Genomic DNA, 15715 nt, shown 5'->3' with positions numbered 1-15715 from the left:
GACCGAAATAAGAAGGTATCATTGTGAAATGATTTTTCGACGAATCTTATCATGTATTCAATGACCGTCTGCCATTATCGATATCACGACCAAGTGTACGTGTGATGGGAATTATTGAACGCTTCATTTTATGCAATTTGACACATATGTATTACGTTTCGATCATTTCAATTAACCGATTTTACAATATGCAAGGTCTGTGAATTTAAATAAAATGCGTAAGAGAATGTGTTTATAGTTGCTGTGTAGAACTAATTGAATATAAAAAATTGAAACATTAAAAAGAACACTGGAGGTATCATCCCGGAATTGACTCCAATTCAGATGAACTTGTTGCACAGGTCGATAAAAAGCCAACAAGTCGATTTTAAGCTGCTTAATTAATTGCCATGCCTTCTGAGAATAATTTTAAAATTGCGCTGGAGACTCCAGAATTGCTGTGAGTGGTGAAATTCGATTTGGAAGTATTGATATTGGTTTCAGGACTAATTTTCATAATTTTTAATCGAATCGCGTATGTATTCAAAAATGGCATAGGTACCTAAATGACTGCAAATGGTCAATTTTAGATTTTCAAAAATTCGTCAAAAAACGAAAAATCAATTCGGGTATTTAACTGAAATTTTGATTACCACAGTTTCAAGACATGAATTGAGAAAATTCAAGAAGCAATCCATTTATGTAAACTTCGATATACCTAGGTTTCTCAAGTTCTTATTTGTATAAAGTGGAAACGTAAAGAATTTCAAAGATGGATTTTCAATTTTCATTCCCCAAGCGTTTCCACGAATAGATGTTTAGTTCCGCTATTCAAATTTAAGCCAGATTACTAAAATTCAATTGAAGAAGCAAAGCTTCGTTTGAATCCCTACCTATTTATGAGTGATTAATTCTGAAAAATATACACGTTTGCGTGATTATTTAATTCGAAGTTGATGATTCCTATCAGTTATCTTTTCACCATTCCATCACTTTGTTTGTCACCCACCTATGCGCTTTTACTTTCAAGGATAACACACCAACACAAACGCGTAACAATTGATCGAAAATCAAAACACGTTACTCACGCCTTGTTAATTGATCACATGAAAGTTTTTCAGTACCTACCTACCTACCTATTCATATTGGTTTAGTTTTATTAATGTGACAATATTTGCTGTTAGTCCTTTCTGAGCCTATCTACGTTCAATCAATTTGTATCAAGTTGGTAAGTTTTTTTCAATGATTTTTTCTCTTTTTTGATGCGTAGGTATGATTTTTTTTCTTTTTCACTGACAGGAGCAATTTTTAAGAAATATATGTACATTTCATATAGGTAGGTACTAATCTTTGAAACCCTTTCTTTCTTTCGTTCTTTTTTTTTTTTTTTTTTTGAAAGGGAGAGAAAAACGTTTTTTTGCATTAAAAAAAGAAAAACGGAGCAATAAATTGTGAATTAATCACCCAAATTCCAGTGACATGAACTATTTGATTTTTGAATGCTGTACTCTCTGCATGGGTGTGCATGCGTCCAAAAAATTCAAACGTACATATAATATAAACACATTTTTTAATCGCAACCCAGAATTTTGTTTTCATTACCCTCGCTTTTCCTTTTGTCAGTGGACAATGGACAATTTACCATAGGTACTATAATTTATGTTGTACGGTTTTAATAATTACTACGGGCCGCGAGGCTGCAGCGTGCGCCAAGACATACCTTGACTGATGGAAATTTTGCTTTGGTCGGAAAACTTCGTGTTAAGGTAAATTGCCAATTGCCGCCACCCTCCCAATAGCCGCCACTTTTGTCAGAAAAACAAGAATAAAAATTTTTTGTTTAGCTATTTGGTAACACTGATTGCACTAATAGAAACTTTCAACCATACCCCTTCATTGCCTCCTCACCTGATTTTTATATAATCCCCGCTTGTATGGTTTTACTGTTTTTGACAATTTTGCTGCCGCAAACATTTTCAAATTTTTTAAGTTTAATAAGGAAAATGTGATGAAAAGTAAAAATATTAATATCTTTGTAGAACCAACTTATTCGTGCTTATTTGTAATTTTAAGTGTATGAGAGGAAAGCTGATAGTCTGCTTGTCATTTTTAACTGCTTGATCACTCCATTTGTGTCCAATATGGCGAAAATATTCCGATGGCGGCTATTGGAAAGCAAAAAATACAACTTTTCTAATAGCCGCCACCCACCCTAATTTCATTTAAAAACATTTCCCACGAGCAAAAAGTGCCATTTTTTAACTTTTTATGACCTTTACTTTGATCACTGCTCACTTCTGTTATGAAATTGTTCATTTTTGTAGACTTTTTAGTAGTGTACCTATATAACCAGACTTTCTTTGAGGAGAGGCAAAATGAGATTTTTAGGTATAAAAAGTTGATAATTTGATTCATATTTTATCGAAAATCTTCGTTTCATGCGATTATTGTATTTTATGAGAATAAAGATGTGCAAAAGAACTGTTTGAGCGATCAGGGGTGATTTTTTTTTTTGAAAAAATTGGATCAGAAAGCAAAAAAGAACCAGTTTTTATACATCTTATTCCACGATTTCACCCACTCAAGAAAAGCAACTGCACCCTCCATCCTCCAGGTGATACCCCCTGTCTCATTTTTCAATTTTGGTACTATTTTGAACTGAAATGTGATCTTTAAAATTACTGTTATGGCCTTATTTTAAAACCAATAAAGCCAAAGTCTCGTCTTTTTAACAATCTACTCATGGCAACGTGGCACAATTGCTTGAAAACAATTTTTTCTTTCATTTCCAAAGTGTTTAAATAATTGATTTTTACTCAGTTCAGAATTATAAGTGGCGGAAATTGGGGTGGCGGTAATTGGGAAACTGAAATTTTGGGGTGGCGGAAATTGGGTTAAAAAAGCAATATTTTGAAAAAAAAATTAAAAATACAAAAATTCACATTTTAATGAAAACAAACAGCTCTACATGTTACACAAGATTGGAACTTCAAGTTGATACCATTCCCATTCAAAAATATTCATCAGGTAGAAAACAGCAGGCAAAATAAGTGAAAAACATCTAAATACATATGAGGCGGCTATTGGCAATTTACCTTATTGCGCTTTCCTCAAAAAAATGACAAAATGTTTCAATAGTTGCATGGTACTTTGAAATTTTTTTCAAAATTTTAATCCTAAAAAATACATTTTTACGAATTTTTGTTTTTTGTTTTTCAATCAGTGACTTTGTGGCTAAAAATTTGATATAAAACAAAAAATTAACTTATTTGATTCAAAATTTTGCACCCCTGATTAAGATTTCTTCGATTTCAAAAAAGAGGGGGCATTTTTTTGTTTAGCCGAAGTACTGCAGAGTTTTTCTTTAGCACGAAATTTTTATGTCATTCCAATTTTGGATTTGTTTCAGAAATAATAATGTCGATTAATGCAACAGAAATATCATATAACATTACTCAAGATTTCTACAGAGATCGATCAAAACAATCAAATCATATTTCCACAATATTGTTCACTATTTTGATATTTTTTACATTTTTCCTCATCACCAAACTATTACAATGGGTCAAGTTTCGCAAACATTTCAACAACAGTAACTTTGGACTTTTTTTCGGATCAACCGAAGGTAAGTAAATTAACTTATGAGCTTCTTGACGTATCTAGTACAATATTTACCGATTTTTACAACAGTAGACTTTCAGGTAAAGCTATACCCTACTAGGTTAATTTGTTGACTTTTCGAAATTCTTGAAATCACATAAGTTAAGTAGGTACCTATCTATCTATTTATGGAAGAATATTATCAGTTAGGTGAGCCCATTCGTGTGTGTGTGGGGACGAAGGTCGAAATTTCAGTAAATTACGAGTATCTTTTGTGATCTATGAAAATAAGCAATATGCTACGAGTCCTCGAATAGGTAGCCAACTATTTTGATAAGGTAGACTATTTCGATAAAATCAGGTTTTTTTTGACATGTGAATTTGAAAAGGTGCCTATAAAAGTGTATAGCTAAAACGAAATTAGAATTTTATTTTTTTAAATAATTCCCGAAAAATTAAATTGGGTAGATACTTTGATTGATTGTGTAATCGTAAGCAAAATACGAGTGAATACTAAAAACAGGTACCTACCTAAGTAGGTATTTAAATGTACGAAAATGAGATTAAACGCATCTGCGAGTAATTTTTGCAAATTGGATTTGAATTCGTGTATCGAATGATAATTAATTTCGTTTTATTATATGTATGTATTGTATTAACACAGTGATCTCATTTAAATTTGCAGACGTAATGACCAGACTGTTGGCAAAAATAGAAACATGTAATCCAACGCCATTTAATTTTTGGTTGGCTTTTATACGTTTCGTTATCGTAGATAAACCAGAAGATTTGCAAGTAAGTCAACACAATGCATTTTCCATCGCATAGCCTAATTTTTGTCTAAGAAATTATGTTATTGTAAATCAGCCATCTCACCATATCCACTCCCAGCGTACTTACCTACCTAGTACCTAGTAGAAGGTAAGACAAAAATAGACCACCTAACCCAGTACTGATTTTTAAAAAATCAACTTCCTGGTTACCTCTAGGGTCCCAGTTTTGTCACATTACGCGCACGGCAGGGGGTAATTCTAATTAATTAAGCACATTAGAGCAAATCGAGAACAGCGTGTTGAGAAACACCTCAAAATAGTCTCTTTTTTCTCGCAAAGTTTCCCATTAGTAAGTACTTAATGCATTTACCATTAACCCAAACATCTACGTACTTCAAATTTTAAATTTTTTTTATAGTTTTAATACGTGTACCCGCTGCAAAAGCGGCATGCAGAATTAACTTTCATCTCAGGAAACTGCACACCGTGGCAAGGTGTAAAACAAGAAGTTGAAATTGCGATGACATGAAAAACACATCGAATGAACAATAATTCAGTCTTTTTTCCGTGCTATTAATTCATACCTCACTAATTGATTAACCTCATCAACTTGGCTGATACCTACTTAACAAGTACCTACTTCTTGAAAAATAATGCTCGATTTTCAAAAAAATCAACTTGTTTATTTGTTCCACCAACTCTCGGCAGATAGATTTTATAATTAAGTACGTTAGCGAAGTTGTCGAACTCGTACATACATTTTCACGCAGCAGTTAGGCGTATTTTTCATATTAATCAATGAATTATAACAACTAATGTAGGTACATAGATAGGTGTATCTAAAGTTACATAATTGAAAAATTGATCGGTACTTACGCTTACAGGTAGTACTCAACAGTACTAGTACTTTGGAAAAAAGCGATATGTACAAATTCTTCAAAAATACCGTTGGGGAAGGATTATTTTCAGCTCCTGGTAAGTAACAAGATAACAAGAAGCAAGGCGAATAAAATAAAAACTACATAAGTATAGGTACAGTACTTAGGGTGCTTGCTTAATATAACTCGTACAATTACCGTTAGAAATTTGATTTGTGAACATTATAATATCAGTATAGCAGGCCCGTAGCCAGCGTAGGGGCAGCCGGGGCAATGCCCCGGCTAGAAAGGCTGTTTGCCCCAGGTAGCAAAATCAAAAAAAAAACACGTTTGCCCCGACCAGCAAAATCAGAAAAAAAAATCAGAAAGTGCAAAAAACCAAAAACTCAACAATGTAAAATTATGGTTACGTTCATGAAATGGCTACACTAGCATGAATTGCATTTGATAGCTCGATGGCTCGCTCGATGCGTTCACTAAATTTTAAATCAAAAATTTGATATGTAATTTGAGTAAAAATTAGTAATTTGTGAGGATTAGAAATCCAGTACATCTTTTTGCAATTTTTTTCAAAAAGTGAGACTTTCACTTTGTGCAATTTATGGCAATTTTACATAAAAAAATGGAGACTTTTACACTACGAAAAAGCTAAAATTTTCAGCAATAGGGAAGACCTATGGACAATTTTTAAGAAAGAATGAAAATTTTTATAATTTTTTGCGAAAAACCGAGAATTTTGACAATCTTAGCAAAAAGCAAGATGGACTATTTTTGAGGAAAACCACGAATTTTTGGCAATCATAGGCCAAAAAAATGATTATTTTTTTCGCAACCTTCGGTTGAAAATGGGAGAAATTTCGGTCAATGACATTTTATTCAAGCAAAAAAGCGGAATTATTTGGTAATTTTTAGAAAGGGAAATGGATATTTCTTGAATTTTTTTTACCAAAAAGTAACAATTTTTGGCAAGAAACGAGGATATTTTTGGAAATGTTGACAAAAAGTGAGATTTTGAGCTATTTTTGGCGATAAAAGTGTATGTATAAGTAGGTCAACTTTCTCAAATTATTCACTTATGGATATTACTAGCATTTTTTTCTCATCAAGTTAAATGCAAAAATTGAATTTTTGAAATTGAAAAAAAAAATAATAATAATTTGGAAAACCAAAGCTACTTATCAAAAAAGTAACCCAATTTAGTAACTTAGTTTCTTAAAAAGTGACCAAGTACGAGCCGTCAAGCCCTGAGTGAGGGCAGAAGTTTGTTTCGAGAAGTAAAGTTTTTTCAGGTGAGAAGAGCGTTTTTTGTCTCAACATTTCTTTAAAAATTTGAATACCTTAATATATTTTTTTAATGTTGTTTGAACGCGAGTCAAATTTGACCATTTTACCTCATGACAAAATTTAAACAGAAACAGTCACAGCCAAAGAATTATTACAAGAGTTTCACAGTAGGTAAATCGCGCAGATTACAGCTGTATTGGACTCAACCCCAGCATCACGCATTATGTATAATCTTTTTCTGAAATATACACACTCATTCTGTTCATTTTTTTAAAAAATTGTTTTGGAATAACGGATGGTTGTGGGGGGTTAAAGGGGGGGATGTTTCACAGATGTTTGAGCCTCAAAAAGTGCTGCCCCAGCTGATATTTCCTTCGCCCCAGCTACAGCCAGATTCTGGCTACGGGCCTGCAGTATAGTCTACGTCATTAGTAATCAATTATTATATGAAGAGTCCACGGAAAGAACCAGGTAAGTCACTTTTTTTCAAAAATGAGTTTAGGGTTGAATTAAATTCACACTGAGGAGTAGAAAAATGTAGTCCATTTACATTTTGAAAAAAATCGATTTTTCGTGGTTAAAATGGCCTTTAAAAAAAATAGGAGAAGAGAAAAATGAGCCGAGACCCAATGTGAGGCGACAGGAAGAAAATTTCAACATCGTCAACTATTTAGAATACAAAAATTTTTCATTATGCCATCATAATAATCGATTTTCATCGAATTCAAGTTGTTGCGAAACACTGATTTTTCGATTTTTTGCTTGATTTTTTCACGAAAACAGTGACTTTTCAAGTCGTGACTGGCTCATCTCTTCATTTTTTTCCTACAATGCCTCAAGTTGTGTTTGTGAGATGTTGTGTGATGTATTTCCAGTCATTACCTTGATGAAATTCATATTCGCTACAAAATTGGAGCCTTCTGATACTTCAAAACGCCGTAACTCATCATATGTACCTACTAACCTCGAAAATTTTCCATCTTTTTAAAAATCAAAATACAAACAATCCCTAAAAACAAACAAACAAACATTCTTAGGTAGGTATTTGCAAAGAAGCACTTCACAGGAGAAAACGCCAGGATCTGGTCAAACTCAATAAAAGAGATCTCTTTGGATCTGATGCGGTCTGAACAGATGTAATATCATAATATGAATCTAGGAAATGTCCAGATCTGATCAGGTCTGCTCTGATCCGGGTCTGATCAAACCCAATCAGAATCAGATCAGGTTAGATCCCATCAGATCTCTCTCATTGAATCCGATCAGGTCTGAGCTGATCTGATTATGCCTGATCAAGTCAGATTGAGTACAGGAAATGTCCAGCTCTGATCAGATCTGATTACTGATTAGATCCAATCATTTTCCGCTGGGTTGATTTTTTGATTTTTGTAAAATTTTTGAAAGCTGAAAATTGCTACCTATTTTTTAATAGAAAATGAGAGCCCAATATATGTATTAGATTCTGGAAAGGTCAAATATATAGGTACAACAAACATAAACCGCAAATTGATCAATATATCCTGGACCAGCTTTTTGTCAAGATATTCCATGAACGATCAATCAGTTAGGTATATTAGAAAAGATTACCATCGATCCATATAATTTTGTTGATTTTCTTTTATAGCTTATAGCCAAATACTTGTAAGTAGGTAATTAACTACCTACCTAATTGATTACATTTTTGCACATTTAACAGTTGAAAAATGGCGAAAACATCGTCGAATAATAACTCCAGCATTTAACATGCGTTTATTGGAAAGTTTCTTCGAGATTTTCAATCGTAATAATCAGCTTTTAGTTGAAAAGTTGAAAAAAGAATTGGAAACTGAAAAGCATTTCGATATCTGGAAGTATATTTCATCTACTGCTCTGGATATCATTTGCGGTGAGTTATTATACTATCTAGGTACCGTCGTAATTTGTAATATTACCTAATAATTATAATGGATTTTCAGTGTTTACCCGAATTGCTACAAATATACCTAACGTGCAAAAGAATAAAATTTCCTTACTACGTAAATTACTCATTTTCGCATTTCATATTATTGTATTGCAGAGACAACTATGGGCTTCAATTTGAGCTCCGAAGAAAACACCAAAAAAGAATTCGAACAAGCATTAGTAAGGTAGGTACCTAATTTTCGACATCCTAATAACATTATTTACTCGTAGCGTTATAGAATTCGATTTTCACGAAATCGAGCAAAATTGTTTTTTTTTCTGTTTCAGAGCTTCTATAGCTGATAGCATGCGTATTTATAAACCATGGCTTCATTTGGACGCAGTATTCGCCATTTATGCTTATTTCACCGACTTGAGAAAAAGCTACCAAATGATGCATAAACTTCCGATGCAGGTGATTATCAAGAAGTCAAGGTTTTGAAGTCTGCAATGATGATATTTACCTATTTGGCGTATTTTCCTAGGTTATACAGCACAGAAAAAATGAATTTTTGAAAAGAAAATTGGAATCGAGAGATGACATAGATGATAATGGAAATGGTAACTAATTTATTTTCTGTTGAACAGTGAACAGATGAAGTTTATTTAGGTATGATACTTAGTTCACTTTCACCGGGTAGGTGGTTGGAATAAATTTAATCATCACTTATAACGATAGGTACCATAGGGTGTTCTAGATAGAAGTGAAACATCCTTCTGTGTATACCTAGTTGGAAAATACCTTGATAAATCCTACATACATACTGTATTTTTTTGGTCAATCGATTTGAAGCATCTCGTAATGGGGGAGGAGGAGAGGGGGGAGATAAATTCCGAAAACTTGTAATTTTTGATCCCAACACGCGAGAAAACAGGTAACTGCTGCACGCTTCTGCCTTTCTGGCACATTCCGTATAAGCTACTGGCTGGCGAATCCTTTTATCTGCTTACATACTACATACTCGTAGATAGAACTACTCTCGAGGCAGATGCGAATATTTCCGATGTGGCTCTCTATTCACGCTCGGTACAAATTAATTAAGCCGAAACACGGAAAGATACTATTTCTGAAACTGGTGGGATATTTTGGAATGCAGTGGTGCCAATTTTTTGGTAATTTTTGTGAATTTCAAAAAACTGAGAAAATTTGTCAAGTTTTTGGCTAACTACTCGTACCTATTTTTCTTGATTTTTTGATATTGGCAATAATGACTAAAAAATTGGCGCCACTACATTCCAAAATAGTATTTCTTCAGTTTCAGAAATACGTATTTTGGCTTGGAGTATAAAAAATTTTCAAAACACGATTCATCCAAAAATAAACGATTTGCAAAATTTTCAATCGCCGGTCACGTCAGTAAAACCATAAAAGTGGTCTTGGATTTTGATCGCAATTAGGTCGACGCAGAATCCCAAATAATATCTTTTGGAACTGGTTCATATTTCCCAGAGTGGCTTTCAACTCAAGATGAAGGTCTCCACTGAATTTGGTCAAAATCTTCCAACACTTTTTTTCTCAGCGACCCATCCTCGTGTAAAGCCTAAAAATTCTGACGAACATTACGAAAGATTTTCATTAAAAATTCCGCTCCAATTCTTTCACTTCACTACCTACCTTTTTTCGACAGCTCGGCCAGATGTACGATAATTTTGTGTTCGGGGTAAATTCCATGACTGAACGATGAAGCATTTCCTGCAATGCTATTGCAAATAAATACGAAAGGAAAAGTATGACAAGTTGCCGATGACTTAGGTGAAGGCGCTAGCTTTTTCAGTTTTTCAAGTTGAACTGACTAGAACCCTTGTTGAAATAATCATAATATTTCATCATGCTTATCTCAATGTAGGTATCATTATGGAAATTAATTAAAAAAGCTTTGCATGTTGCGTAGATAAATATAACAAAACGTTCCTTGATATCCTGCTGGACCTGAACGAAAAAGGAGCTGAATTTACAGATGATGATATTCGCGATGAAGTTGTAACAATGATGATTGGAGTAAGTCGCCAATGACCAATTTTTTCAGAATAGTGAACTTTTAACGTGGAATCAATCTAAGAACCCAACGCAACTTTTCAAAATCACAAATCGGTACCTACTTACCTTTACATTGTAAGCTGAAGGTTTACCGTTTCAACATCGTTTCCATAAATTTTATTCGTGTTATTTATTCATTACTTAATCATTTTGTCAGTGAATAAGTAATTTTTCAATGAACCACGACAGTAAAAAAATAATAAATGAAATCGCGGTAATCGGCTGTGCAACTATAAAATTCAGTATTTCTGGTGGCAGTTCAAAATTTTTAAATTATGTAGGCTACCTAATTCATTCAATTGAAAAAAAAATATAGCATATGTCCTCCTCCTTTCCTTCCACCTCTTTTCATTTGTGCCTATAAGAATAACTTTTGAAGACGAAGAATCAGATCACGAGACAGAATGAACGAAAAAAGAGTACCAGTACTTTTTATTAAAACAAACTGAGGACGGAGGGAATTTTTACTTTGAGAGATTACTCGTGACTTACGTGACGATGAAAGGAAGGAACTGATGAAACGTTGGAAAAGTACATAATTTGAAATCACGAATACAAACTTGTAAAGATTTAATTAAGGAAATTTAATATCAATTTCAGGGCAGCGAAACGAGCGCTTTGACCAATTGCTACACATTATTAATGTTGTCTATGCATCCACATGTTCAAGTAAGCAAATACAAAATATAAAATTTTCCACTGGCCTAGCACCCAAATCTTTAATGAGTTGAACAAACAAAAATATAGGAAGGACTAACTCGCGTCTTTGCGAATGTTTTTATTCGTTTTTTTCTACAGGAAAAAGTGTACGAAGAAATTAGTAGTACTATAGGAAACGAAAATAGATTTATTGATTTGAAAGATGTTCAAGAAATGACATACTTGGAGCAGTGTATCAAAGAAACATTAAGATTATTTCCGGTGGGACCTTTACTTCTGAGAAAAACCAAAGATCCTATTAAATTGAGTACGTTTCATTCGCATTAAAATAATATCATTTTTCGACGAAATTTTTTTAATAGAAAATACATATTGTTCATTTATTCAGGTAATGACTTCATCGTACCAAGGGGTACGAACATCATCATTCCACCGCTTAAAGTACATCGCGATGCAAAAAATTACGAAAATCCTTTAATATGGAATCCTGATAATTTTTCTGCAGAAGAAGCTAATAAGCGTCACAAATATACTTTTATGGCATTCAGTGGTGGTCCAAGAGGGTGTATAGGTAACTTCTCTTCCACTTCATTTACATCTATAGCATTGCAAGGCGAGAATAGAACTCTATACAGGGTGTCCCATTTTGGCCATTTTACCATTTAGGAAGTAGATAGATACCTAACCTCTTTTGATCAGTACCTTATCTAACCATGTAGGCAAACTATTTCGAGTTCATGTTTCATGTGCATTATGCATGTATGTTTGCCTAACGCTAAATTAAAAGAGGCGATACTTTGGTAATTTCAACCTTGTGCCCTTCAAGAAAAATGATAGGCAGAGAATTTCATGTTTCGGCTCTGCATAAATAAGCAACGGATTCTGTCCCGAAGTTTTCTACGTTGACTTTATACTTACTGGAACAATTTTCGTTGCCATCATTTTTTTTCGATCGGTTAAAAAAATTTTAAACTTAAAATCTTATTTTCCTATCTAGGGGTGAAAAGTACTACTTTTCCAACCTCGCGAGAATCGCTCGGATGTAAAAATAAGTACTTTCCACCCTCGTTCAGGAAAAATTACTTCATTAAACTCGGAGAAAAAGTGATTTTGAACTCGTGTGAGTTGTTCCCCTCACTTCGTTCGGGTCACAAACCTCACCCTCGTCAAAAATCACTTTTTCGGCCCTCGTTGTGTAATATACCAAAGGTTGTCCGGAAACAACTGAGACTGGTGCTCGCGTTTGAACACGCTTTGAGCTAGCGACTTCGTTAGTATCTCATTCGAAAGCTCATCAAATTCTCTATAAAATGGTATAATAAATTTTTTTCCTGTGTCGCGTGAAAAAAAATTACGGCGTTTCGCGCGCAAGCAGTTGGGTTCCACCCTCCAAGTTTTTATCAGTAAAAAAAAACAATGTTCAAAAAACGTTTATTATTGGAATAATTTATAGATTTTCCAAATAGTTGCAGTTATTATCGATACACAGCATTCATCTGGTAATCCATTTATCAAAAAAATTTTGAAAATTTGTCAGTTTGAGCGTTTTGAAAAACTTTTAGCATGCGCTGACGACTTGATCATCTTCACTACACTGTTTACCTCAAAGGGAATGTTTCAGCATCGGAAACAACAAATAAGCGCACAGGGATGAACCCAGTGAATATTGTGGATGTGGCATAATGGTTATTTTGAACTTTCCCAAGAAATTTGAGATGAGAATAGCAGTATGCGGTCGAGCGTTAACAATACTGAAAAAAACACTGAAAAAACTGACAAATTTTTATCACTACACCGAACGCGCTTCGCCGTTGCTCCCTAAATAATGCAGCTAGAACCTTGTAATTTTAGTATGTTATGGAGGAAATAATCCTCTATCGATCTGTTTTTCAATTTTATCAATAGACCACGTGGTTCGTGAATCACAGCTGATTGAAAAAAGTTGGAGGGTGGCAACTAACTGGTCGCGCGGGAAACGCCGTAATTTTTTTTCACGCGACACGGGAAAAAAATTTATTATACCATTTTGTAGAGAATTTGATGAGCTTTCGAATGAGATACTAACGAAGTTGCTAGCTCAAAGGGTGTTCAAACGCGAGCACCAGTCTCAGTTGTTTCCGGACAACCTTTGTACTATTGGATACACTCGCCAACAACTTTTCAAAATAAACAAACCACAGTCTAGACTACCTTGCAGCTACCTTAACCCAGTGACCAAAGGTATGGATACTTACATTGTAATTAATGGCGCAATTAATATCTTCTTATCTACCTACTTATATTGGTTTTAGTTTTTTTTTCCACGAGATGAAGTATCCAAATATTGACTTCTACGTTAATCAGATTTCACGATGATCTTTCCCGGTTGAAATTTTTTTCAGAAAATGTGGATTTAGACATTAAATAACAACTGAGATTCGAATAAATTCAAAGATCGTAAATTCAAAATGAATGAAAATTATTTCCTAACGATCATAAAATTTGATTACCTATCTGTGAAACAGATAAAGAAAAAAAAACCTGATTTCTAAATCATTGTTTATACTTACTTACCTAATGTATTAAAGAATTACAAGAATTTTTAAGAAACATTATTCAAGTACAATACATTCGAAGTATTTTTCAAAAATCCAAATTTCCAAAAGCAAAAACCTTAATATGCTTTATTTTTTTATAGGTTCCAAATACGCCATGCTATCGATGAAAGTAACGCTTTCCAAGATATTACTCAATTATCGCTTAGCAACTGATATGAAAATGGAAGACATCAAATTAAAAATAGATTTATTGATGAGAAGTGTAGATGGTTATAAAATAAAATTATACTCTAGAAAAAAAGAATAAATTCAAGAAAACAAGAAATTTTATTTTCGTCTTTCAAACTTCTCGTTTCAATTCAAAGACCATCTAAGTAAGTATATGTTCTTGTGTTTGGAAAATTGTTTGCTTTCTAAATATGAGAAAATAACACGAGTCACGAGCATTAGAATTTCGTCATTACCTACACCAAGACTTAAACGGATTTTCAAAAGAACGCACGTATGAGATAAATCAAACACCGGATCATAAAGTGTATGTACACAATGACACCACATCGGTTGGTTGGTATAGGTTTAAGGTACACAAATACCAATATGACAATGATTCGTGAAAAAAATACCTTCCCGCGTTTTTACAACGTCGAATTGTTTTGATTTTTGATTTTTTCATTTTATTATAGTTTTACTTAAGAAGAAAAGCAATTCAACGAATCATCACACATGGGATTGGGAGAGATGACGCTCAATCCGAACAAATTTTCAACAAACGAATTCGTTAGTTACGAATAAATCTTTGGTATTCGCTTGAAACGTGAGATGACAAATTTTACCTTGACAATGAATACCTATAGGTAGGTACCTGTCGCAAATTCTTCGAACGTTTATCAATCTACGGTGAGCGAATTTCCCCGGTTCGAGTTTAAATGTGTACCTACTACCTACTCACCTACCTAATCTTATACGCCTGTTTGCATTAATTGTTCATATTCGAAAGGTACGTAGTCATTATACCCTCGCTCGTTCCTCAGTTCAGGTATAAGCTTAAGCAGAGGAGAATGATAGAGGTAGTTTTGAATCACAACTTACTTAAGTACCTACATTACAATAAAAATTGAAAATTTGAAGAAAAAAAAAGAGTCGCAGTTGTAATAATGGTTGATGATCATCACCAGAATTACGATTTTTTTCTCAAAGAAACAGTAATTACTCACGATCTTACACATTAAGAAGGGCCAAGGGGGTACCTATACATATATTGGCACTGAAAAAACTGAACTATCTCAAACCAGTGCTTTGATAAATAGAATTTACGGTTTCAAAAATATTGCGCTCCTGTTCGTAGAATGTGATTTTAATCGCACTCAGATCATCGTATAATCTTCTCTAGAGAAAATATATAGGTACGTCAAGGTCATTGAAATTCAATTATGTTTTACCGGTTACCTCTACTGTAACCGGACAGGCAACGTCGCTTCTAAATCTTTAAATTCGATTAACTTGAATAAGCAAAAATGTTCTGTAATCTGCACAGTTGATGCAAAAAAATCAGCATTTATTTAAACTTATGAAAGGGCGATATCAATTTTTCAATAATTTTAAAAATTGGAACCGTGTTTATTTAAATTTATCTCAAAAAGGTCGAGATCTCATTTCTCAATCGGTATGAAAATTCGGACTGGGTGAAGAAAAATCAAAAGAGCATCCAAAAAGTATCTCCTTTCGGCCTTCATCCAAGCCAAATTTCAGATGCTGATTTTCACTTTTCAATTTCAGTCAAAACCACCAACAATTGAATGAAGGGGGCAAAGAAAAGGGCGTAAACTAAATTTCAGGTTCCTACCTCAATTTGATCAGATTTTAATTTTTCTACCTATGTGATATGAGCCTTTGAACCACCTACACTGGAAAATAAATTTCTTTATAAATTCAAAAATTCTAAAATATTATGAAATACAATCAAAAAAATGGGTAGATATATTTCAGAAAACTGACTGAAATTTTTTTCAATAGATAGATGGGTAC

At 33.5% G+C, this 15715-nt stretch overlaps 1 protein-coding gene across 1 annotated transcript; it reads left to right on the top strand.

The window, feature by feature from the left end:
• The first annotated feature begins 1055 nt into the window (after positions 1-1055).
• Positions 1056-14015, top strand: LOC135832336 (cytochrome P450 4C1-like). Its single transcript, XM_065345517.1, has 13 exons — positions 1056-1207; positions 3389-3604; positions 4265-4374; positions 5237-5327; positions 8211-8399; positions 8571-8640; positions 8744-8870; positions 8941-9016; positions 10348-10454; positions 11094-11162; positions 11292-11460; positions 11542-11724; positions 13831-14015. Exons 2-13 carry the CDS (start codon positions 3397-3399, stop codon positions 13995-13997), a joined length of 1566 nt encoding a protein of 521 aa, XP_065201589.1. The 5' UTR covers positions 1056-1207; positions 3389-3396; the 3' UTR covers positions 13998-14015.
• Positions 14016-15715: the final 1700 nt, after the last annotated feature.

The sequence above is a fragment of the Planococcus citri genome, chromosome 1, assembly GCF_950023065.1.
Source record: "Planococcus citri chromosome 1, ihPlaCitr1.1, whole genome shotgun sequence".
NCBI lineage: Eukaryota > Metazoa > Arthropoda > Insecta > Hemiptera > Pseudococcidae > Planococcus > Planococcus citri.
This window is presented reverse-complemented; position numbering and strand designations above follow the sequence as displayed.